Source organism: Cyanistes caeruleus, chromosome 39 (assembly GCF_971803275.1).
Source record: "Cyanistes caeruleus chromosome 39, bCyaCae1.hap1.1, whole genome shotgun sequence".
Taxonomy (NCBI): domain Eukaryota; kingdom Metazoa; phylum Chordata; class Aves; order Passeriformes; family Paridae; genus Cyanistes; species Cyanistes caeruleus.
The window spans coordinates 544,071-568,214 of record NC_141740.1 but is presented as its reverse complement, the minus strand read 5'-3'; the positions used below and the strand labels follow the sequence as shown (position 1 = coordinate 568,214).

The 24,144-nt window shown below is 58.7% G+C and overlaps 3 protein-coding genes across 4 annotated transcripts; 1 reads left to right on the top strand and 2 right to left on the bottom strand.

Annotated features, from left to right (window-relative positions):
• Nucleotides 1-3,556, top strand: LOC147647368 (uncharacterized). Its single transcript, XM_086872131.1, has 5 exons — nt 1-1,104; nt 1,186-1,226; nt 1,612-1,784; nt 2,385-2,557; nt 3,431-3,556. Exons 1-5 carry the CDS (start codon nt 35-37, stop codon nt 3,513-3,515), a joined length of 1,542 nt encoding a protein of 513 aa, XP_086728257.1. The 5' UTR covers nt 1-34; the 3' UTR covers nt 3,516-3,556.
• Nucleotides 3,557-3,561: 5 nt separating this feature from the next.
• On the bottom strand, nt 3,562-8,923 carry LOC147647367 (uncharacterized). Its single transcript, XM_086872141.1, has 11 exons — nt 8,893-8,923; nt 8,083-8,184; nt 7,356-7,392; nt 7,219-7,271; nt 6,776-6,839; nt 6,509-6,558; nt 6,315-6,366; nt 5,878-6,023; nt 5,270-5,311; nt 5,133-5,174; nt 3,562-3,679 (listed from the first exon to the last, which is right to left on the bottom strand). Exons 2-10 carry the CDS (start codon nt 8,165-8,167, stop codon nt 5,134-5,136), a joined length of 570 nt encoding a protein of 189 aa, XP_086728267.1. The 5' UTR covers nt 8,168-8,184; nt 8,893-8,923; the 3' UTR covers nt 3,562-3,679; nt 5,133.
• A 98-nt stretch (nt 8,924-9,021) lies between these two features.
• On the bottom strand, nt 9,022-23,912 carry SPNS1 (SPNS lysolipid transporter 1, lysophospholipid). 2 transcript variants are annotated; one of them, XM_086872138.1, is made up of 13 exons: nt 23,863-23,912; nt 22,792-22,997; nt 20,979-21,044; nt 20,030-20,166; nt 18,759-18,910; nt 18,142-18,208; nt 17,785-17,930; nt 16,772-16,927; nt 15,670-15,859; nt 14,616-14,681; nt 14,270-14,368; nt 12,760-12,934; nt 9,022-10,109 (listed from the first exon to the last, which is right to left on the bottom strand). In XM_086872138.1, exons 2-13 carry the CDS (start codon nt 22,979-22,981, stop codon nt 10,003-10,005), a joined length of 1,551 nt encoding a protein of 516 aa, XP_086728264.1. In that variant the 5' UTR covers nt 22,982-22,997; nt 23,863-23,912; the 3' UTR covers nt 9,022-10,002. The 2 variants fall into 2 exon arrangements, with proteins under 2 accessions (XP_086728264.1, XP_086728265.1); XM_086872139.1 differs by lacking the exon at nt 23,863-23,912 and having other exon boundaries at nt 22,792-23,453.
• Nucleotides 23,913-24,144: the final 232 nt, after the last annotated feature.

Sequence of the window (24,144 nt, the reverse complement as noted above, 5' to 3'; positions counted from 1 at the left end):
GCTGAGGGGCGTGGCCGGTTTTCTGGGGTGGGGAATGGCGGGGAGGGGCGTGGCTTCGTCTTCAGGGGGTGTGACGTCATCGTCTGACGGTGTGACGTCATCATCCGAGGGCGTGACGTCATCCCCTGAAGGCGTGATGTCATCCCCTGAGGCGATGACGTCATGCCGAGGGGGCGTGGTGTCTCCTTTAAGAGGCGTGGCCTCCTTTTTTAGAGGCGTGGCCTCTTTCTTGGGGCGGAGTGACGCGAAAAGGGGCGTGGCTTCGCCCTCTGAGGGCGTGACATCGCCGTCCGAGGGGGTGACGTCATCCTCAGAGGGCGTGACGTCATCCCGTGGGGGCGTGGAGTCGGTTTTTGGGGGCGGGGCCAAACCCAAATTGGGCCTGGCAGCGGCCGAGGCTCCTCCGGCCACTCCTGACCCCCCTCGGGCCACTCCTGACCCCTCTGTGGCCACCCCTGACCCCTCTGTGGCCACCTCTGACCCCTCTCCGGCCACCTCTGACCCTCCTGTGGCCACTCTTGATCCTTCTCTGGCCACTCTTGACCGTTCTGTGGCCACTCTTGACCCCTGGGTCATGTCCAGCCCCTCTCCGGCCACTCCTGACCCCTCTGTGGCCACTCCTGACCCTTCTGTGGCCACTCTTGACCCCTCTGTGGCCACCTCTGACCCCTGGGTCATGTCCAGCCCCTCTCTGGCCACTCTTGACCCCTCTTTGGCCATGTCCAGCCCCTCTGTGGCCACCTCTGACCCCTCTCTGGCCACTCTTGACCCCTCTCCGGCCACCGCTGCCCTCTCCCCCGCCCCTCCCCCGCCCTGGCCGCTGTCCGAGCCCCTCTCCGGCCGCCCGCTGGCCGAGTGGCGGCTCCGTGGCTACCTGTGGGACCTGCTGGTAGCCCTGGGCCACCTGCACGCCCGGGGCCTGGCCCACGGCGACCTCAAACCGGACAACGTCCTGCTGGACGCCTCCGGCCGCTGCGTCCTGGCCGACTTCGGGCTGACCGCCGGCGTGGGGGAGGGGCGGGGGGGTGGGGGAGGGGGGGATCCCCGCTACGCCCCCCCCGAGGGGCTGGAGGGGGTGGGGGAGGGGCGGCCAGAGGGCGACGTGTTCAGCCTGGCCATGGGCGTGGCCGAAATGGGCGGGGCCTGGAGGCTGCCCGGGGTGGGGGAGGGGTGGAGGAGGCTGAGGAGTGGGGGAGGGGGGAAGATGCCGGAAGGGCTGGGAGAAGGTAAGGGGGGGGGAGGGGAAGGGGGGAGGGGCGGGAGGGGTTTGGAAGGGTGGGGGAGGGGCTTGAAGGGGTGGGGGAGGGGCTTAAAAGGGTGGGGGAGGGGTTTAAAGGGGTGGGGGAGGGGTTTAGGGTGTGGGGGAGGGGCTTAAAAGGGTGGAGAAGGGGAGGGGCTTGAAATGGGGGAGGGGTTTAAGAGGGTGGGGAAGGAGTGGGGGAGGGGCTTAGAAGGGTGGAGAAGGGGGGGAGGGGCTTAAAAGGGTGGGGGAGGGGTTGAAGGAGGGGGGGAGGGGAACCCCAGAGATGGGGGCGTGGCCTGCGATGGGGGTGGGGTGATGGGGGTCAGGTGAGGTCTGACCCCTCCCCCCCATCCCCTCCCCCACCCCAGGGCTGTCCCCGGAGCTGCGGGCGGTGCTGGCGGCCATGTTGGATCCCGACCCCCGGCTCCGCCCCTCGGCGGCCGAGCTCCTCCAATGGGAGGTGCTGAGGGGGGCGGGGCGATGGAGACCCCTCACCCGATTGGCCGACGTGGCCCTGAGGCGGCTCGAGGATTGGATGGAGGTGGGGGAGGGGGCGGGGCGGCCCCTCCCCCGCTTCCATTTCCCCCTCCACTTCCGTTTCCCCTCCCCCGCTTCCGTTTCCCCTCCCCCGCTTCCGTTTCCCCTCCCCCGCTTCCGTTTCCCCTCCCCCACCCCAAATTTCCACTCCCCATTCCCCTCCCCCCCCCCCCAAATCCCCTCCCCCACCTCCAATTCCCGCTCCCGTTCTCAAATTCCCCTCCCCCACCCCCAAATTCCCAGTTCCCCTCCCCCAAAATCCCCTCCCCCACCTTCATTTCCCCACCCCCAAATTCCCCTCCCCCAATTCCAATTCCCCTCCCCCAACCTCCCCTCCCCCCACCCCCAATTCCCAGTTCCCCTCCCCCAAAATCCCCTCCCCCACTCCCCAAATTCCCCTCCCCCTAATCCCCTCCCCCACCTTCATTTCCCCACCCCCAAATTCCCCTCCCCCAATTCCAATTCCCCTCCCCCAATTCCAATTCCCCTCCCCCAATTCCAATTCCCCTCCCCCCACCCCCAAATTCCCAGTTCCCCTCCCCCAACCTCCCCTCCCCCACCCCCATCGCCCCTCTCCCCCCGCTGACCCCGCCCCTCCCCCCAGGCCGTTCCCGCCGCCCTCGGGCGTTTCCGGTTCCGGGTGGGGGGATGGGTCTGGGGTCCCCGGACCCCGCCCCGCCCCCCCCGCCCCGACCCCTGGAGCCTGCGGGGGGAGGGGCAGGAAGAGGAGGAGGAGGAGGAAGAGGAAGGAGCCGCCCCCAGGGGGGAGGGGAACAGGTGGGAGCTCCCGGAAAGTTCCGGAATTACGCGGAATTTCCCGCCAAAAAAATCCCCGAAATTTCTGGAAATTCCAGGAAATTCCCCCCAAAATTCTCCCCCAAATTCCCGAAAATTCCCCCCCAAAAAAAAACCCCCGAAAATTCTCCCAGAAAATACCAAAAAAAATTCTCCCCCAAAATTCCTGAAAATTCCAAAAAAAATCCCAAAAAATCCCCAAAAACTCCCAAAAAAATAAAAAAAAAACCAGAAAAATTAAAAAAAAAAATTCCCCAAAAATCTCCAAAGATTCCCCCAAAATCCCAAATTCCCCCAAAAAAAATCCCTCCAAAAATCCCCAAAAAATTCCCCCCAAAAATCTCCAAAAATTCCCAAAACTTCCCCAAAAATTCCCCCCCAAAAAATCCAAAAAAATCCCTGAAAAATTCCCAAATTCCCCACCCAAAAAAAAATCTCCAGAAATTCCCCCAAAAATCTCAAAAAAATCCCCCCAAAATTACCAAAAATTCCCCAAAAAAATCTCAAAAAAATCCCCAAAATCCCCCCAAAAATTCCCCCCAAAAATTCCAGAATTTCCCCAAAAAATTCCCAAAATTCCCCCAAAAATCTCCAAAAAATTCCCAAAAAATTCCCCCAAAAATCTCCAAAAAATTCCCAAAAAATTCCCCCAAAAATTCCCCAAAATTCCAAAAAAAATTCCCAAAAATTCCCCCAAAAATCTCCAAAAATTCCCCCAAAGATTCCCAAAATTCCCCCAAAAATCTCAAAAAAATTCCCAAAAAATTCCCCCAAAAATCTCAAAAAATTCCCCCAAAAATTCCCCCCAAAATTCCCGGATTTCCCCTCCCCCACTGACCCCTCTGTGCCCCCCAGGAGCCCCTCCCCCACCCCGGACCCCCGGCGAACTTTGACCTTCGAGGACGACGAAGACCCCGAGCCCCTCCCCCCACCCCAATAAAATCCCCCCCTCCCCCACCGGAAGTGACGTCACAACCCCCCCCCAAAAAAATCGATATTTTTTTAATCGGGGTGGGGGAGGGGCGGAATTTCCTCGGGAATTTTTCTCAGGAATTTTTGTTTTTTCCTCGCGGCGAAATAAATACGGGAAAAGCGGGGGAGGGGCTGGAAAAGAGAGAGAAAAATGGGGATTTTTGGGGTGAAAAACGGGAATTTTGGGAAAATTTGGGGGAATTTGGGGGGATTTGGGGTGAAAAAATGGGAGTTTTGGGGGGTTTGGGGTGAAAAAATGGGAATTTTGGGGTGAAAAATGGGAATTTTGGGTGAAAAATGGGAGTTTTGGGGGGTTTGGGGTGAAAAAATGGGAATTTTGGGGTGAAAAATGGGAATTTTGGGGGGTTTGGGGTGAAAAAATGGGAATTTTAGGGTGAAAAATGGGAATTTTGGGAAAATTTGGGGTGAAAAATGGGAATTTTAGGGGGTTTGGGGTGAAAAAATGGGAATTTTAGGGTGAAAAATGGGAATTTTGGGAAAATTTGGGGTGAAAAATGAGAATTTTGGGGGGTTTGGGGTGAAAAATTGGGATTTTGGGGTGAAAAATTGGGATTTCGAGAGGGATTTTGGTTCAGGAGAGATTTTGGGGATTTCAGGGAGGGTTTGAGGGTGAAAAATGGGAATTTTGGGGTGGAATTTTTGAATTTTGGGGCTGAATTTTTTTGGTTTTTGGGGCTGAATTTGGGGATTTTTCGGGTCTGAAAATTGGGAATTTCGGGGATTTTTTTGTGCCGAATTTTGGGATTTTGGGGCCGAATTTTGGGGGTTTTTTGGGGGTTGAATTTTGAGATTTTTGGGTGATTTTTGGGCGGATTTTGGGACTTTTGGGGGGGATTTTTTTTGAATTTTGGGAGAATTTTTGGGGGGAATTTTGGGGTGATTTTGAGCCATTTTGGGGGGATTTTTTTGGAAATTTTGGGGGGAATTTTTTTTGGGAATTTCGAGGTTTTTTGGAAGAGTTTTTGGGGTGATTTTGGGGATTTTTGGGGAGATTTTTAAGGGGATTTTTAGGGTGATTTTGGGCCGTTTTGGGGAAATTCTTTGGGGGATTTTTGGGGTGTTCTGGGGAGATTTTTGGGGGATTTTTGGGGTCTTTTGGGGTGACTTTGGGGGGATTTTTGGGGTGATTTTGGGGTGACTTTGGGGGGATTTTTGGGGTGATTTTGGGGTTTTTTGGGGAGATTTTTGGGGTGATTTTGGGCCGTTTTGGGGAGATTTTTATGGGGATTTTTGGGGTGATTTTGGGCCGTTTTGGGGAAATTTTTGGGGTGTTCTGGGGAGATTTTTGGGGATTTTTGGGGTGATTTTGGGCCGTTTTGGGGAGATTTTTATGGGGATTTTTGGGGTGATTTTGGGGGAATTTTGGGGTTTTTTGGGGAGATTTTTGGGAGAATTTTTGGGGTTTTTTGGGGAGATTTTTGGGGGATTTTTGGGGTGATTTTGGGGTGATTTTGGGGTGATTTTTATGGGGAATTTTGGGGTGTTTTGGGGAGATTTTTGGGGTGATTTTGGGGGATTTTTGTGGTGATTTTGGGGTGATTTTGGGCCGTTTTGGGGTCCCCACCTCAGAGATTTTCGTAGTCGGCGCCTTCGTCGCTGTCGCCGCCTGTGGGGGGAGGGGCGGGGTGGGGGGAGGGGTCAGAGCGGGGGGAGGGCTCTGGGACCGCCCCTCCCCCACCCCAAATCCCCTCCCCCACTCACCCGCCGGGCCCGGGGGGACGTTGATGTACTCCAGGCTGGGAGCTGCGAAATTCGGGAATTTCGGGGGAAAATCCGGGAATTTTGGGAAAAATTTGGAGTTTTTGGGGTTGGATTTGGGTTTGGGGGAAAAAATTGGGATTTTGGGGGAAAATTTGGGGTTTTTGGGGGGAAATTTGGGATTTTTGGGGGGGAAATTTGGGATTTTTGGGGGGGAAATTTGGGATGCTTGGGGAAATATGGGCAAAAATTGGGATTTTTGGGGGGAAAATTGGGAATTTTGGGGGAAAACTCGGGATTTTTGGGGTCGGGTTTTGGATTTTTGGGGTGGGTTTGGGGCAGGTTTTGGGGCAGAGATTTTTGGGAAGATTTTGGGTGAATTTTGAGGGAATTTGGGGGCGATTCTGGGACAATTTTTGGAAAAGATTTCGGGATATTTTGGGGGGGTTTTGGGAAGATTTTGGGGAATATTTTGGGGATATTTTAGGAATATTTTTGGGATTTTGGGGGGATAATTTTGGGATATTTTGGGTTAATTTTGGGATTTCTTTGGGATTTTTTTGGGGATAATTTTGGGGACATTTTGGGACATTTTGGGGTCTCCTCCTCACCCCTCGAGTCTCCGCCTCCCTCGGGGACGTTCTCGTACGGCTCCTCCCCCTCCCCCTCCTCCGGCTCCTCCCACCCATCGCTGATGTCATCGGGCGCGGCCGTGACGTCACCGCCGACGTCACCGGGCGGGTCCGGAAGCACCGTCCTGGGTGGGGGAGGGGTCAGAGGTCAGGGTGGGGGAGGGGTCAGGGTGGGGGAGGGGTCAGGGTGGGGGAGGGGTCAGAGGGGGTCAGGGTGGGGGAGGGGTCAGAGGTCAGGGTGGGGGAGGGGTCAGGGTGGGGGAGGGGTCAAAGGTCAGGGTGGGGGAGGGGTCAGAGGGTTCAGGGTGGGGGAGGGGTCAGAGGGGTCAGGGTGGGGGAGGGGTCAGAGGTCAGGGTGGGGGAGGGGTCAGGGTGGGGGAGGGGTCAGAGGTCAGGGTGGGGGAGGGGCGACTCACACGTAGCCGCTGGCGAACGGCTCGTTGGAGTAATCGCCGTCCTCGGGGGGCTCTGGGAGGGGTCAAAGGTCACCCGGGGGGTCACCCAGGGGTCAAAGGTCACCCGGGGGTCACCCAGGGGTCAAAGGTCACCCGGGGGTCACCCAGGGGTCAAAGGTCACCCGGGGGTCACCCAGGGGTCAGGGGTCACTCACCGGAGTCGGGCGTGGCCGAGACGCGGCGGCTGGAGGGGGCCTGGGGGGGGCTGGGCGGGGTGGGGGAGGGGTGGGGTGGGGGGAGGGGCGGTGGAGCCCCGCCCCCCCACCCTTTTAAATCCCCTCCCCCACCCCTCTAAAGCCCCTCCCCCTTCCCTTTAAAGCCCCTCCCCCACCCCTTAAAACCCCTCCCCAAGCTCCCCATCCCCCACCCCATTCAGAGCGGCCCCTCCCCCACCCCCCACCCTGCCCCTCCCCCACACCCACCCCAAAATCCGCGGCTCCGTCGAGGCCCCCCAGGGCGGCTGGGGGGGGTGTGGGGGAGGGGCGCCTGTGGGGGGAGGGGCAGAGATGGGGGAGGGGTCACTCAGGGGTCAGGGGTCACTCAGGGTCAGTCAGGGGTCACTCAGGGGTCACTCAGGGGTCACTCAGCGTCACTCAGGGGTCACTCAGGGGTCACTCAGGGGTCACTCAGGGTCACTCAGGGGTCACTCAGGGTCACTCAGGGGTCACTCAGGGGTCACTCAGGGGTCACTCAGGGGTCAGGGGTCACTCAGGGGTCACTCAGGGGTCACTCAAGGGTCACTCAGGGGTCACTCAGGGGTCACTCAGGGGTCACTCAAGGGTCACTCAGGGGTCACTCAAGGGTCACTCAGGGGTCACTCAGGGTCACTCAGGGGTCACTCAGGGGTCACTCAGGGGTCACTCACAGCGCGGCGTCACCACCATGAACCGGGGTGGGGGAGGGGCGCTGGGAGGCGGCCTGGGAAGGGGGGGGGAGGGGGTCAGAGGTCAGGCCACGCCCCCTCCACCCCCTCCCCCCCTCCCCCGCCCCTCCCCCACTCACTTGTAGTCGTAGTTGTCCAGCAGGGGGCGCTGAGGGGCTGGGCCGGGGGGGGAGGGGCCGAGTGACCCCGAAATTCACCCAGAATTCACCCAAAATCCATCAAAATTCCCCCAAATTCCCCTTCAGGACCCCCAAATCCTCCTAAAACCCACCCAAATCCTCTCCAAAAGCCCCAAAATCCCCCCAGACCCACCCAAACCTCCTCCAGGACCCCCAAAATCTCCCCCCAAATCCCCCCCATCCTTTCTAGGCCCCCCCAAATCTCTTTCAGGACCCCCAAATCCTCCCCAAAATCCCCCAAATCCTCCCCAAAATCCCCCAAATCCTCCCCAAAATCCCCCAAATCCCCCCCCGATTCTTTCCAAAACCCCCCCCAAATCCCACCGGAACCCCCCCAAAATCTCCCAAATCTTCCCCAAATCCGTTTCAGGACCCCAAAATCCCCTCCAGGACCCCCAAATCCTCTCCAAAAGCCCCAAAATCCCCCCAGACCCACCCAAACCCCATCCAGGACCCCCCAAAATCCCCTCCAGGACCCCCCAAAATCCCCCAAAATCCCCTCCAGGACCCCCAAATCCTCCTCAAATCCCCCCAGAACCCCCCAAAATCCCCCAAATCCTCCCCAAAATCCTCCCCCCCATCCTTTCTAAAACCCCCCCCCCTAAATCCCCCCCACCCCCCCCCCACCCCGATCCCCTCCCCCACCCCCCGCCCCTCCCCCACTCACGCCGGGGGCGGCGGCAGCGCGCGCACAGCGAGGCCAGCAGGGGGGGGAGGGGCAGCAGCAGCAGCGCCCAGAGCGGAGCCTCCATCGGGGGTGGGGGAGGGGCTGGGGGGGGGAGGGGGGACCCCAAAAATTGGGGGCTTCAAAACCCCCCCACCCCCCACCCCAACAAAGTCCCGAATTTTGGGGGTTAAAACCCAAATTTTGGGGGTTTTTGGGATTTAAAATCCCGATTTTTGGGGTTTTTTTGGGGTTTAAAATCCCAAATTTTGGGGTTTTTTGTGCTCAACTCCCGAATTTTGGGATTTTTGGGGTTAAAATCCCAAATTTTGGGGTTTTTTGTGCTCAAGTCCCGAATTTTGGGAGTTTTGGGGTTAAAATCCCGAATTTTGGGGTTTTTTGTGCTCAAGTCCAGAATTTTGTGGGTTTTTGGGTTCAAATCCCGAATTTTGGGAGTTTTTGGGACTTAAATCCCAAATTTTGGAGGTCACATCCCTCCCCCACCCCCAAACCCTCCCCCAAAATGCCCCAAATTACCCCAAAAATTTCAAATTTCCCCCAAAACCCCAAATTTTCCCCCCAAATTCTTCCCAAAAATCCCCAAAATTCCCCAAAAATCCCCAAAACTCCTCCCAAATATTTCAAATTTCCCCCCAAAATCTCAAAATCCGCCCCAAAACCCCCAAATTTCCACCCAAAAATCCCCAAATTCCCCCAAAACTCCTCCCAAAAATTTCAGATTTCTCCCCTAAATCCCCAAATTTCCACCCAAAACCCCCCAAAATCCCCCGATTTCCCCCCAAAATCCCGAACCTGCGTCCGCCGCCGCCTCCGGCTCCCCAAAATCCCGTCGGGGCCCCTCCCCCACCCAGGAAACCGCGGCCGCCGTGGGGCAGGAAATGTGTGGGGTGGGGGAGGGGCGGAGAGAGACGCCGAGAAAAATTTGGGGGGGTCTGGAATTTATTGGGGGGGTCCGGGACCCCCAAGTGTGGGGCTGGGACCCCAAATGTGGGGCTGGGGTCCCCAAATGTGGGGCTGGGACCCCAAATGTGGGGCTGGGATCCCAAATGTGGGGCTGGGGTCCCCAAATGTGGGGCTGGGACCCCAAATGTGGGGCTGGGGTCTCAAATCTGGGTCTGGGACCCCCAAATGTGGGGCTGGGGTCCCCAAATGTGGGGCTGGGGTCAGTTGGTCACTCCTGGTCAGTTTGGGGACACTCTGAGGTCACTTTGGGGTCACGGGGTCATCCTGAGGTCATGGGGTCACTCCTGGGGTCACTCCTGGTCACTTTGGGGTCACTCTGGGGTCACTTTGTCCCTGGCCAAAGGGGAGTGACCACAGGTGGTCACTTGGAGAGTTCGGTGGTCACTCCTGGGTCACTCCCAGCTGGTCACTCCCAGCTGGTCACTCTGGGGTCACTCTGGGGTCACTCTGAAGTCACTTTGGGGTCACTCCTGGTCATTTTGGGGTCACTCAGTGGTCAGTGGTCACTCAGTGGTCACTCAGGTGTCAGAGATCACCCCATGGTCACTTGATCACTCTCAGACCATCCTGTGGTCACTCCGTGGTCACTCGGTGGTCAGTTGGTCACTCTGTGGTCACTCTCAGGCCATCCCAGGGCCACCCTGTGGTCACTCGGTGGTCACTCCATCACTCTCAGGCCGTCCTGTGGTCAGTGGTCACCCCGTGGTCACTCGGTGGTCACTCAGTGGTCAGCGGTCACCCCGTGGTCACTTGGTGGTCACTCAGTGGTCAGTGGTCACCCCGTGGTCACTTGGTGGTCACTCAGTGGTCAGTGGTCACCCCGTGGTCACTCGGTGGTCACTCAGTGGTCAGTGGTCACTCCATCACTCTCAGGCCATCCTGTGGTCAATGGTCACCCCGTGGTCACTCAGTGGTCACTCAGTGGTCAGTTGGTCACTCTCAGGCCAGCACGTGAGCCACCGGCACTTTCCGTGTCCGGCCTCCGGCCGCGGGCGGGACCACGATGGCCGCGGGGTCGTCGTCGTCGTCGCCGTCCGGGGGCAGCCCTGGGGGAGGTTCCAGAACGTTCCGGGGGGTTCTGGAACCTTCCATGGGGTTCTATGGAGGTTCTATGGAGGTTCTGGAACCTTCCATGGGGTTCTATGGGGGTTCTGGAACCTTCCATGGGGTTCTATGGAGGTTCCATGGGGGTTCTGGAGCCTTCCATGGGGTTCTACTGGGTTTCTATGGGGCTTCTGGAACCTTCCATGGGGGTTCTGGAACCTTCTGTGGGGTTCTAGGGGGGTTCTGGAAGCTTCCATGGGTTTGTATGGGGGTTCTGGAACCTTCCATGGGGTTCTATTGGGTTTCTATGGAGGTTCTGGAAGCTTCTGTGGGGTTCCGAAACCTTTCATGGGGGTTCTGGAACCTTCCATGGGGTTCTATTGGGTTTCTATGGGGGTTCTGGAACCTTCCAGGGGGTTCTTGGAGGTTCCATGGGGGTTCTGGAAGGTTCTATGGGGGTTCTGGAACCTTCTGTGAGGTTCTAGGAGGGTTCTGGAACCTTCCATGGAGTTCTATGGGGGTTCTGGAACCTTCCATGGGGTTCTATGGAGGTTCTATGGGGGTTCTGGAACCTTCCATGGGGGTTCTGGAACCTTCCATGGGGGTTCTGGAAGGTTCTATGGGGGTTCTGGAACCTTCTGTGGGGTTCTATGGGGGTTCTGGAACCTTCCATGGGGTTCTATGGAGGTTCTATGGGGGTTCTGGAACCTTCCATGGGCTTCTGGAACCTTCCACGGGGGTTCTATGAAGGTTCTCGAAGGTCCTAAGGGGGTTCTGGAACCTTCTGTGAGGTTCTATGGTGGTTCTGGAAGCTTCCATGGGGTTCTATGAGGGTTCTGGAAGGTTCCATGGGGTTCTACGGGGGTTCTGGGACCTTCTGTGGGGGTTCTGCAACCTTCCGTGTGGTTCTGGAACTTTCCATGGGGTTCCAGAACTCTCCATGAGGGTTCTTTGGAGGTTCTGGAACCTTCCAGGGGGTTCTGGAACCTTCCATGGGGTTCTATTGGGTTTCTATGGAGATTCTGGAATGTTCTATGGAGGTTCTGGAACCTTCCATGGGGTTCTATGGAGGTTCTGGAACCTTCCGTGAGGCTTCTATTGGCTCCCATCGTATTCTACGGAGATTCTGGAAGGTTCTATTGAGTTCTATGGGGTTTCTAGAAGGTTCTATGGGGTTTCTGGAAGGTTCCATGGGTTTCTACAAGACCCCGTGGGGTTTCTAGAAGGTTCTAGAGGTTTCTATGGGGTTCTAGAAGGTTCTGGTGGGTTCAAGAAGGTTCTACACTGCTCTAGAAGCTCTAGATGCTTCTAGAAGGTTTCCAAGACTGTTCTAGAAGGCTCTAGACTGGGCTCTAGACCGTTCTAGAGCGGGTTCTAGAGCGGTTCTAGATCGGGTTCTAGAGCGGTTCTAGAAGGTTCTAGAGCGGTTCTAGATCGGGTTCTAGAGCGGTTCTAGATCGGGTTCTAGAGCGGTTCTAGAAGGTTCTAGAGCGGTTCTAGATCGGGTTCTAGAGCGGTTCTAGATCGGGTTCTAGAAGGTTCTAGATCGGTTCTAGATCGGGTTCTAGAAGGTTCTAGATCGGTTCTAGATCGGGTTCTAGAAGGTTCTAGAGCGGTTCTAGATCGGGTTCTAGACTGGGTTCTAGACTGGGTTCTAGACTGGGTCTACTGGGTTCTGGAGGGTTCTATTGGGTTCTGGAAGGTTCTCTGGGTTTCCACAGACTTCTCTGGGTTTCTAGAAGGCCCCATGGGGTTCTATGGGATTCTAGAAGGATCTATGGGGTTTCCAGAAGGTTCTCTGGGGGTTTCTAGAAGGTTCCATGGGATTCCATGGAGTTCTATGGGTTTTCTAGAAGGTTTTATGGGTTTTTTATGGGTTTCTAGAAAATTCTCTGGGGGTTTCTAGAAGGTTCTATGGCGTTCTATGGGTTTCTAGAAAGATCTATGAGTTTCTAGAAGGTTCTCTGGGGGTTTCCAGAAGGTTCTCTGGGGTTCTCCAGAAGTTTCTAGAAGGTTCTATGGGGTTCTATGGGTTTCTAGAAGGATCTATGGGGTTTCCAGAAGGTTCTCTGGGGTTTTCTGGGGGTTTCTAGAAGGTTCTATGGAGTTCTATGGGTTTCTAGAAGGTTTTATGGGTTTTTTAGGGGTTTCTAGAAGGTTCTCTGGTGTTCCTAGAAGGTTCTCTGGGTATTTCTAGAAGGTTCTCTGGGGGTTTCTGGAAGGTTCTATGAGTTTCTATGGGTTTCTGGAAGGTTCTATGGGGTTCTATTGATTTCTGGAAGGTTCTATGGAGTTCTCTGGGTTTCTGGAAGGTTCTATGAGTTTCTATGGATTTCTGGAAGGTTCTATGGGGTTCTATGGATTTCTAGAAGGTTCTATGGATTTCTAGAAGGTTCTATGGAGTTCTCTGGGTTTCTGGAAGGTTCTATGGAGTTCTCTGGGTTTCTGGAAGGTTCTATGGGGTTCTATGGGTTTCTAGAAGGTTCCATGGGGTTCTCTGGGTTTCTGGAAGGTTCTGTGGGGTTCTATGGATTTCTGGAAGGTTCTATGGAGTTCTCTGGGTTTCTGGAAGGTTCCATGGAGTTCTATGGGTTTCTGGAAGGTTCTATGGAGTTCTCTGGGTTTCTGGAAGGTTCCGGGGTGGTTCCTCACCCTGAGCCTCGCGGCGGGCGCGGCGCCGGTCCCCGGGCAGGGCGTTTCCGGCGGCGAGGAACGCGGCCCCGCCCAGGGCGGCGGCGAAGGGGAGGAGCAGCAGCGCCCTCAGCAGAGCCCCTGCCCCCCGCTGGTACGAGACGGCCGCCGCCCCTCCCCCCAGCGCGTCGCTCACCTGCGGGGGAGGGGACACAGCTGTGGGACCAGTACGGGACCAGTGATCCCAGTTTGGGACCAGTGATCCCAGTTCAGGACTGGTGATTCCAGTTTGGGACCAGTGATCCCAGTTTGGGACCAGTGATCCCAGTACGGGACCAGTGATCCCAGTTTGGGACCAGTGATCCCAGTACGGGACTGGTGGGACCAGTTTGGGACCAGAGATCCTCCCAGTGCTCCCAGTATGGGACTGGTGCTCCCAGTACAGCCCCAGTGCTCCCAGTTTGAGCTCTGTGCTCCCCAGTGCTCCCAGTAAGGCCTCAGAGCCCTCCCAGTGCTCCCAGTTTGAGCTCTGTGCTCCCCAGTGCTCCCAGTTTGAGCTCTGTGCTCCCCAGTGCTCCCAGTACAGCCCCAGTCCCTCCCAATCCCATCCCAGTGCTCCCAGTTTGAGCTCTGTGCTCCCCAGTGCTCCCAGTACAGCCCCAGTCCCTCCCAATCCCATCCCAGTGCTCCCAGTTTGAGCTCTGTGCTCCCCAGTGCTCCCAGTTTGAGCTCTGTGCTCCCCAGTGCTCCCAGTACAGCCCCAGTCCCTCCCAATCCCCTCCCAGTGCTCCCAGTTTGAGCTCTGTGCTCCCCAGTGCTCCCAGTTTGAATTCTCTGCTCCCCAGTGCTCCCAGTTTGAGCTCTGTGCTCCCCAGTGCTCCCAGTTTGAGCTCTGTGCTCCCCAGTGCTCCCAGTAAGGCCCCAGAGCCCTCCCGGTGCTTTTCCTGTGCCCTCACAGAGGCTCCGCCCCCCGCGTGTCAATCAACAGAGGGGGGGCGGGGCCAGAAAAAGGGCGGGAAGGAGGAAAAAAGGCGGGAACGGCGTGAGGGGAATGGGCCCAGCGCTCCCAGTAAGGCCCCAGTGCTCCCAGTATGGATCCAGTGCCGCTCCCAGTGCTCCCAGTATGGACTGGTAAGGACCCAGTGCTCCCCCAGGACCCTCCCAGTGCTCCCAGTAAGGCCCCAGAGCCCTCCCAGTGCTCCCAGTATGGGCCCGGTGATCCCAGTGCCCCTCACAGTGATCCCAGTAAGGCCCCAGAGCCCTCCCAGTGATCCCAGTCCCTCCAAATCCCCTCCCAGTCCATCCCAGTCCCTCCCAGTCCCTCCCAGTCCCTCCCAGTTCCCTCCCAGTCCCTCCCAGTCCCTCCCAGTCCATCCCAGTCCCCTCCCAGTTCCCTCCCAGTGCTCCCAGTATGGCCCCAGTACTTCTCCCAGTGCTCCCAGTCCCTCCAAATCCCCTCCCAGTTCCCTCCCAGTCCCTCCCAGTCCCTCCCAGTTCCCTCCCAGTCCCTCCCAGTCCCTCCCAGTCTCACCAGTCCCACCAGGTAGGGGCTCCCAGCGTCTCCCAGTAAGTGCGAGGCCACGATCTGCAGCGCCTCGGCCGTGGAGCGGCGCCCGGGGGGCACCACGTACTGGGAGGGGGCACTGGTGTTACTGGGAGCAACTGGGACAGCCCCGCTGCCCTCCCAGTTCGTCCCAGTTAATCCCAGTCCATCCCAGTCCCCCCCAAACCCCTCCCAGTCCATCCCAGTCCATCCCAGTCCATCCCAGTCCCTCCCAGTCCATCCCAGTTCAATCCCAGTCCATCCCAGTCCATCCCAGTCCCTCCCAGTCCATCCCAGTCCCCCCCAAACCCCTCCCAGTCCCTCCCAGTCTCACCAGTAAGATGTCGGCCACGATGGCCCAGTTCAGGGACAGGAGGGTCTCACCCAGGAAGATGAAAACCTGAGGGGGGAGGGGCCAGGTGAGCTCCCAGTTCCTCCCAGTTCATCCCAGTTGATCCCAGTAACCCCCAAACTTCCCTCAAACCCCTCCCAGTGCCCTCCCAGTTTACTCCAGTTTATCCCAGTGACCCCAAACCCCCTCCCAGTTCCCTCCCAGTCCCCTCCCAGTCCATCCCAGTTTATCCCAGTCCCTCCCAGTGCCCCCAAACCCTCTTTAAACCCCCTTTAAGCCCCTCCCAGTCCCTCCCAGTCCCTCCCAGTCCATCCCAGTCCATCCCAGTCCCTCCCAGTCCCCTCCCAGTCCCTCCCAGTCCATCCCAGTCCATCCCAGTCCCCTCCCAGTTCATCCCAGTTCCACTTTTACCCGCCAAATCCCCATTTTTCACCCCAAAATCACCAGTTTTTTTATCCCCAGTCCATCCCAGTCCCTCCCAGTCCCTCCCAGTCCCCTCCCAGTCCCTCCCAGTCCATCCCAGTCCATTCCCAGTCCCTCCCAGTCCCCTCCCAGTCCCTCCCAGTCCCCTCCCAGTCCCCTCCCAGTCCATCCCAGTCTATCCCAGTCCCTCCCAGTCCCATCCCAGTCCCTCCCAGTTCCCTCCCAATCCCTCCCAGTCCCTCCCAGTCCATCCCAGTCCATCCCAGTCCATTCCCAGTCCCTCCCAGTCCCCCCCAGTCCCATCCCAGTCCCTCCCAGTCCCTCCCAGTCCATCCCAGTCCCTCCCAGTATATCCCAGTGCCCTCCCAGTATATCCCACTCCCTCCCAGTGCCCTCCCAGTCCATCCCAGTCCCCCCCAAACCCCTCCCAGTCCATCCCAGTCCCCCCCAAACCCCTCCCAGTCCCCTCCCAGTCCCCCCCAAACCCCTCCCAGTCCCTCCCAGTCCCTCCCAGTCCCCTCCCAGTCCCTCCCAGTCCCTCCCAGTCCCTCCCAGTCCCTCCCAGTCCCCTCCCAGTCCCTCCCAGTCCCCCCCAGTCCCTCCCAGTGCTCACGTAGGCGGCGGGGGGGCAGGGCCGTGCGCAGAGCAGCGCCAGCAGCAGGAACGGGGCCCCCCCCAGGAGCCCCCCCGCGCACAGCAATGGATCCGCCCGGGGGTGCCGGGGGCGGAGCCTCCGCGAAAGCTCCGCCCCCAGCCCCACCCCCACCACCCCCGAGCCGCAGGTCAGGGCCCCGAACAGGAGGCTGGGGGTGGGGGAGGGGCCAGAGGTCAAAGGGGGGGGGGGAAATTCCCGGAATTCACAAAAAAAATCCCAAAATTCCCCCCCAAAAAAATTCCTGAAATTCCCTCCAAAAATTCCCGAAATTCCCCCCTAAAATTCCCGAAATTCCCAAAAAAATTCCCCCCCAAAAATTCCCAAATTCCTTCAAAATCCCCCCAAAATCCCCCAAAAATTCCCAAAAAATTCCCCAAATCCCACAAAATTCCCAAAAATCCCCCCAAAATCCCTGAAATTCCCCCCAAATCCTCAAAAATTCCCAAAAAATCCCCAAAAAAATCCCCAAATTCCCCTTAAAATTTTAAAAAAAAAAACCAAAAAATTCCCCAAAAAAATCCCCAAAAATTCCCAAAAAATCCCCAAATTCTCCCTAAAATTTCCAAAAAAAACCCCAAAAAATTCCCAAAAAAAATCCCCAAAAATCCCAAAAAAATTCCCCCAAAAATCCCCAAATTCCCCTTAAAATTCCCAAAAAACCCCAAAATAATTCCCAAAAAAATTCCCAAAAATCCCCAAAAAATCCCCAAAAAAATCCCCCCAAAAAATCCCCAAATTCCCCTTAAAATTCTCAAAAAAACCCAAAAAAATCCCCAAAAAAATTCCCAAAAATCCCCCCCAAAAATCCCCAAATTCCTCCTAAAATTCCCAAGAAAACCCCAAAAAAATTCCCCAAAAAAATCCCCAAAATCCCCAAAAAATCCCCAAAAAAATCCCCAAATTCCCCTTAAAATTCCCAAAAAAACCCCCAAAAAAATCCCAAAAATTCCAAAAAAATCCCCAAAATTCCCAAAAAATCCCCAAAAATTCCCCCAACCCCCCCCCAAAATCCCGGATTTTTTTTTATTTTCCCCCCAGGGGGTGGGGGAGGGGTCCCCACCTCTCGTCTCCCTGGCAACGCCGCCCCCCCCGGCAGGGCTGCCCCTCCCCCCGCGCCAGCCGCACGCGGAAGAGGAAGGCCGGGGCCCAGAGCGCCAGAGCTCCGGTGACGAAGGCCACCGAGGTGAATCCCAGCGTGGACAGCACCAGGGTCCGGCTGCGGGGGGAGGGAAAGGTCGGAATTCCCGGGGAAAATTCCCGAAATCCCGAAAAAACCGCATTAAAATAGCCCAAAGTGACCCAAAACGGCACCAAAATGGGGAAAATCTGCACCAAATTAACCAAAATTAACCCAAATCCACCCCAAATTGGGTCTGGGGACGCTCAGGAATCCCAGGGAATTCAAAGGGGTCGGAATTCCCGGGGAAAATTCCCAGAATTCCTGAAAAAACCTCGTGGGAATGGCCCAAAGTGACCCAAAATCGCTCCAAACCTTCCCCTCCCCCACCACGGTCACTGGTCACTCAGGGGTCACTCAGGGGTCACTCGGGGTCACTCAGGGGTCACTCAGGGTCACTCAGGGGTCACTCGGGGTCACTCAGGGGTCACTCAGGGTCACTCAGGGGTCACTCAGGGGTCACTCGGGGTCACTCAGGGGTCACTCAGGGTCACTCAGGGGTCACTCGGGGTCACTCAGGGGTCACTCGGGGTCACTCAGGGGTCACTCAGGGGTCACTCAGGGGTCACTCAGGGGTCACTCGGGGTCACTCGGGGTCACTCGGGGTCACTCAGGGGTCACTCAGGGTCACTCAGGGGTCACTCAGGGGTCACTCGGGGTCACTCGGGGTCACTCGGGGTCACTCAGGGGTCACTCAGGGTCACTCAGGGGTCACTCAGGGACATTGGGGTCACTCGGGGTCACTCAGGGTCACTCAGGGGTCACTCAGAGGTCACTCAGAGGTCACTCAGGGGTCAGAGGTCACTCAGGGGTCACTCAGGGTCACTCAGGGGTCACTCAGGGGTCACTCAGGGGTCACTCAGGGGTCACTCAGGGGTCACTCAGGGGTCACTCACTTTCGGGCCAGCAGCCGCAGGTCGTGGCTCCAGCGGTGGGGGAGGGGCGGGGCAGTGGCCGGAGGAGCCTCCAGGCCACCCCGGGGGGGGTCACTGACCACGGCCAGGAGCAGCAGGAGGGCCACCAGCCCCAGGACAGGGGTCACCTGTGGGTCAGAGGTCATTGGGTCACTCAGGGGTCATTGGGGTCACTCAGGGGTCACTTGGGGTCACTCAGGGGTCACTCAGGGTTACAGGGGTCACTCGGGTCACTCAGGGGTCACTCAGGGTCACTCAGGGGTCACTCAGGGGTCACTCAGGGTCACTCAGGGTCACTCAGGGGTCACTCGGGGGTCACCCCGCCCCTCCCCCGCTCACCCTCAGTGCCCAGCGCCAATCGGCCGCCAGGTCCTTGACCTTTGACCCCGCGATGTAGCCGAGCCCGCTGTGGGGGGAGGGGCGGGGTCAGAGCAATCCCCAATTACCCCTCCCCCCACCCCAATTAACAATCCCAACCCCCCTAATTATAAATTCCAGCCCCTCCCCCCACCCCAATTAACAATCCCAACCCCCCTAATTATAAATTCCAGCCCCTCCCCCCACCCCAATTAACAATCCCAACCCCCCTAATTATAAATTCCAGCCCCTCCCCCACCCCCCTAGCCCCTCCTCCCTCACCTGTAGCCCCTCCCCCACACCCCCTAGCCCCTCCCCCTCACCTGTAGCCCCTCCCCCACCCCTCTAGCCCCTCCTCCCTCACCTGTAGCCCCTCCCCCACACCCCATTTCCCCTCCCCCACCCCATAACCCCTCCCCCACCCCCCCAGCCCCTCCCCCTCACCTGCCCAGGGGCACGGCCAGGTAGAACCTGCCCAGGGCCCCTCCCCCCACCCCCCCAGCCCCTCCCCCCTCACCTGTAGCCCCTCCCCCCTCACCTGTAGCCCCTCCCCCCTCACCTGTAGCCCCTCCCCCTCCCCTCCATCCCCTCCCCCTCACCTGCCCAGGGGCACGGCCAGGTAGAAGCCGCCCAGGGCGCGGCTGCGGGCGGGGCCCCGGAACAGATCGGCCACCAGGGTGGGGGCCAGGGTGGAGTAGGCGGCCTCCCCCACCCCCACCAGGGCCCGGCCGGCCAGGAGGGCCCCGAAACGCTGGGGGGGAGGGGCGGGGGTGAGAGACCCCTCCCCCACCCATCCTGACCCCTCCCCCACCCATCCAAACCCAGCCCAAATCATCCTCACCCCTCCCCCACCCATCCTGACCCATCCCCCACCCATCCCCTCCCCCACCCCCACCAGGGCCCGGCCGGCCAGGAGGGCCCCGAAACGCTGGGGGGGAGGGGCGGGGGTGAGAGACCCCTCCCCCACCCATCCTCACCCCTCCCCCACCCATCCAAACCCAGCCCAAATCATCCTCACCCCTCCCCCACCCATCCTGACCCATCCCCCACCCATCCCCTCCCCCACCCCCACCAGGGCCCGGCCGGCCAGGAGGGCCCTGAAACGCTGGGGGGGAGGGGCGGGGGTCAGAGACCCCTCCCCCACCCATCCTCACCCCTCCCCCACCCATCCAAACCCATCCCCTCCCCCACCCATCCTGACCCCTCCCCCAACCATCCAAGCCCAGCCCAAATCATCCTCACCCTTCCCCCACACATCCCCCACCCCACCTGACCCCTCCCCCACCCATCCCCCATCATCCCCACCCCTCCCCCACCCATCCAAACCCATCCCCCATTGTCCCCAGGTGTGTCCAGGTGTCCCCAGCTGTCCCCAGGTGTGTCCCAGGTGTATCTCAGGTGTCCCCAGATGTCCCCAGGTGTGCCCAGGTGTGTTTTGGTGTCCCCAGGTGTCCCCAGGTGTCCCCAGGTGTGTTCCAGGTGTCCCCAGGTGTCCCCAGGTGTCCCCAGGTGTGTTTTGGTGTCCCCAGGTGTGCCCAGGTGTGTTCCAGGTGTCCACAGGTGTCCCTAGGTGTGCCCAGGTGTGTCCCCAGGTGTCTCCCAGGTGTGTTTTGGTGTCCCCAGGTGTGCCCAGGTGTGTTCCAGGTGTCCACAGGTGTCCCTAGGTGTGCCCAGGTGTGTCCCCAGGTGTGCCCAGGTGTGTTTTGGTGTCCCCAGGTGTGCCCAGGTGTGTTCCAGGTGTCCACAGGTGTCCCTAGGTGTGCCCAGGTGTGTCCCCAGGTGTCCCCAGGTGTGTTTTGGTGTCCCCAGCTGTCCCCAGGTGTGTCCCAGGTGTGTTTTGGTGTCCCCAGGTGTGCCCAGGTGCGCTCACCTGCGGAGGAACGAAGCTGGTGGCCAAGGTGACCCCGGACCAGAGCGCCAGGCCCAGAGCCAGGAGCCGCTTCCGGCTGTGCCGATCGCCCAGGTAACCAAAGACAGGTGCCAGGAACAGGTAACTGCTGATAAACACTGGGACAGGTGACATCACACAGGTGAGATCACACAGGTGACACAGGACAGGTGACACACACAGCCCCAGGTAACCAAAGACAGGTGCCAGGAACAGGTAACTGCTGATAAACACTGGGACAGGTGAGACAGGTGAGACAGGTGACATCACACAGGTGAGATCACACAGGTGACATCACACAGGTGAAGTCACACAGGTGACATCACACAGGTGACATCACACAGGTGAAGTCACACAGGTGACATCACAGAGGTGACATCACACAGGTGAGACAGGTGAGGTCACACAGGTGACATCACACAGGTGAGATCACACAGGTGAGGTCACACAGGTGACATCACACAGGTGAGGTGGGGGATGGGACAGGTGACACAGGTGAGACAGGTGACATCACACAGGTGAGATGGGGAGGGGCCAGTTGATGACGTCACACAGGTGAGGTCACACAGGTGAGGTCACACAGGTGAGGTGGGGGAGGGGCCAGGTGATGACATCACACAGGTGAGGTCACACAGGTGAGGTGGGGGAGGGGCCAGGTGATGACATCACACAGGTGAGGTCACACAGGTGAGGTGGGGAGGGGCCAGGTGATGACATCACACAGGTGAGGTCACACAGGTGAGGTGGGGGAGGGGACACCTGGGACAGGTGAGCAAACCCCGCCCCCCCAACCCCAATCCTCAAAAATTCCCGCCAAAAAAATCCCAAGAAACCTCCCGAACCCCCAAGGAACGGTGGGCGTGGCAGTGGTGGGCGTGGCCGTGGTGGGCGTGGCCGTGGTGGGTGTGGCCAGAAGTGGGCGTGGCCTCACCTGTCTGCAGGAGGCCGGAGCTGCTGTCGCCGATCCCGAAATAATCCTCAACTTCCGGCAGCACACCTGGGGAGGGGGAGGGGCGGGGTGGGACACGCCCGGGGCACACCTGGGCACACCCAGACACACCTGGACACACCCAGACACACCTGGACACATCCAGACACACCTGGACACATCCAGACACACCTGGACACACCCAGACACACCTGGACACATCCAGACACACCTGGACACATCCAGACACACCTGGACACACCTGGACACGCCCAGGACACATCCAAACACACCTGGGACCCTCCCAAACACACCTGGGCACACCTGGGAGTGATCCAGAACCTCCCAAAGACACCTGGACACACCCAGACACACCTGGGCACACCTGGGCACATCCAAACACACCTGGACACACCTGGGACCCTCCCAAACACACCTGGGCACACCTGGGAGTGACCCAGACACACCTGGGCACACCTGAACCATGTCCAGACACACCTGGACACGCCCAGACACACCTGGACACACCTGGGAGTGATCCAGACACACCTGGGCACATCCAAACACACCTGGACACACCCAGACACACCTGGACACATCCAAACACACCTGGACACACCTGGGCACACCCAGACACACCTGGACACACCTGGGAGTGATCCAGACACACCTGGACACACCTGGACACATGTGGGACACACCTGGGCATACCTGGGCACACACACACACATCCAAACACACCTGGGCACACCTGGGCACACCTGGACACATCCAGACACACCTGGGACCCTCCCAAACACACCTGGGCACACCTGGGAGTGATCCAGACACACCTGGGCACACCTGGACACACCTGGGGCACACCCGGACACACCTGGGACCGTCCCAAACACACCTGGGGCACACCTGGGGGATGCTCAGACACACCTGGACACACCTGGACACACCTGAACCATGTCCAAACACACCTAGGGCACACCTGGACACGCCCAGGGCACACCCAGACACACCTGGGACTGCCCCAAACACACCTGGGCACACCCAGGACACACCCAGGACACACCTGGGCACACCTGGACACATCCAGACACACCTGAACTATGTCCAGATACACCTGGACACACCTGGGGCACACCTGGGACTGCCCCAAGCACACCTGGACACACCTGAACCATGTCCAAACACACCTAGGGCACACCTGGACACACCCGGACACACCTGGGACCGTCCCAAACACACCTGGACACACCCAGACACGCCCAGGACACACCCAGGACACACCTGGGACCGTCCCAAACACACCTGGGGCACACCTGGGCACACCTGGGCACACCTGAACCATGTCCAAACACACCTGGGGCACACCTGGACACACCCGGACACACCTGGACACATCTGGGAGTGATCCAGACACACCTGGGCACACCTGGGACTGCCCCAAACACACCTGGACACACCTGGACACACCTGGGACCGTCCCAAACACACCTGGACACACCCAGACACGCCCAGGACACACCCAGGACACACCCAGGACACACCTGGACACACCTGGACACACCTGGACACACCCAGGACACACCTGGACACACCCAGGACACACCTGGACACACCTGGACACACCTGGACACACCTGAACCATGTCCAGACACACCCAGACACGCCCAGGACACACCCGGACACACCTGGGACCGTCCCAAACACACCTGGACACACCCAGGACACGCCCAGGACACACCTGGACACACCCAGGACACACCCAGGACACACCCGGCCACACCTGAGCCCCTCCCCCCGCCCCCGGCCCCTCCCCCACCTGCCACGGTGAACCTGTCCATGTAATTAAGGAGGTTAATTAAGCACAGCACGGCCACGCTCAGGTGGGGGCGGGGCGGAGGGGGCGGGGCTTTGGCCGCGGGGGGCGGGGCCACCTCCGGCTCCGGCCCCGCCCCCACCGTGACGTCATCGGGGCGAGCCAGGGTGGGGGAGGGGCAGGGGGAGGCCATGGGTGGGGGAGGGGTCCTGGGGAGAGAAGAGGGGGGGGGAGGGGTGAGGGGCGGAGCCAAAATCCGCCCGAAATTCCCAAAAAATTCCCAAAATTCCCCAAAAATCCCAAAAATTTCCCAAAAATTCCCAAAATTTCCCAAAATTCCCCAAAATTCCCTCAAAATCCCCAAAATTCCGCCCAAAATCCCAAAAAAATTCCCAAAATTCCCTCAAAATTCCACCCCGAAATCACCAAATTCCCCCAAATTCCCCCCGAAATGCCCAAAATTCCACAAAATTCCCCCAAAATTCCCCTCAGACCCCAAAATTCCCTCAAATCTCCAAGAATTCCACCCCAAATTCCCAAAAATTCCTGAAATTACCCCAAAATTCCTTAAAATTCCCCCGAATTCCCCAAATTCCACCCCAAAGTCCTCAAAAATCCCCCAAATTCCCTCAGAATTCCCCTCTCAGACCCCAGAATTTCCAAAATTCCACCAAATTTATCCCGAAATTCCAAAAACTCCTCCCAAATCCCCCCCAAAATTCCCAAATTTCCCCCCAAAATCCCCGAATTCCCCAATTTTCCCCTCAAGGATCTCCAAATCTCCACGAAATCCCAATAAAATTCCACAAATCCCGCTCCGAGACCCCAAAAATTCCCAAAATTCCCCCAAATCCCCTCAGGAATCCCCCAAAATTCCCAAATTTTCCCCCCAAAATTCCCAAATTTCCCCCCCCCGGCCCCTCCGGCCTCTCCCGAAATCCCCAAAATCCCCCCAGGAACTCCCGAAATCCCCAAAACCCCCCCGGAAATTCCCGGAATTCCCAAAATTCCCCGAAATTCCCGGATTTTTCCCTCCCCCCCCCCCCCCCGAAATTCCCGAATTTCCGCCGCTACCGCTGCCCCGCGCGCCGCCCACGTGACCGCCGGGCCCCTCACGTGACCGCGCCCCGCCCCACGTGACCGCGCGCCCACGTGATTTCCCCCCCCTTCCCCGCCGTTTCCTCCGCTCTGATTGGCCGGAGCCACCCGGCCCCGCCCCCTCGGCGGATTCTCGCCGCTGATTGGTCGGAGCCGCTCTCTTCCGGCGCTGATTGGTTGAAGGGCGGGGTCAGGGAGGGGGCGGGGCCAAGCTGCGGTTCCGGACCGGTTCGGGCCCGGTTTGGGACCAGTTTGGAC

Coding starts and splice junctions, on each gene's coding strand:
- LOC147647368 (XM_086872131.1), top strand. CDS start 35: ATGGCGGGGAGGGGCGTGGCTTCGTCTTCAGGGGGTGTGACGTCATCG. Junction 1,785..2,384: donor GGCTCGAGGATTGGATGGAG/GTGGGGGAGGGG, acceptor CCCTCCCCCCAG/GCCGTTCCCGCCGCCCTCGG. Junction 2,558..3,430: donor CCCAGGGGGGAGGGGAACAG/GTGGGAGCTCCC, acceptor TGTGCCCCCCAG/GAGCCCCTCCCCCACCCCGG.
- LOC147647367 (XM_086872141.1), bottom strand. CDS start 8,167: ATGGAGGCTCCGCTCTGGGCGCTGCTGCTGCTGCCCCTCCCCCCCCTG. Junction 7,393..8,082: donor GCGCTGCCGCCGCCCCCGGC/GTGAGTGGGGGA, acceptor CCCCCGGCCCAG/CCCCTCAGCGCCCCCTGCTG. Junction 6,840..7,218: donor CATGGTGGTGACGCCGCGCT/GTGAGTGACCCC, acceptor CTCCCCCCACAG/GCGCCCCTCCCCCACACCCC.
- SPNS1 (XM_086872138.1), bottom strand. CDS start 22,981: ATGGCCTCCCCCTGCCCCTCCCCCACCCTGGCTCGCCCCGATGACGTC. Junction 17,931..18,141: donor ATTGGCGCTGGGCACTGAGG/GTGAGCGGGGGA, acceptor TCTGACCCACAG/GTGACCCCTGTCCTGGGGCT. Junction 10,110..12,759: donor CGCCCGCCGCGAGGCTCAGG/GTGAGGAACCAC, acceptor AACCTCCCCCAG/GGCTGCCCCCGGACGGCGAC.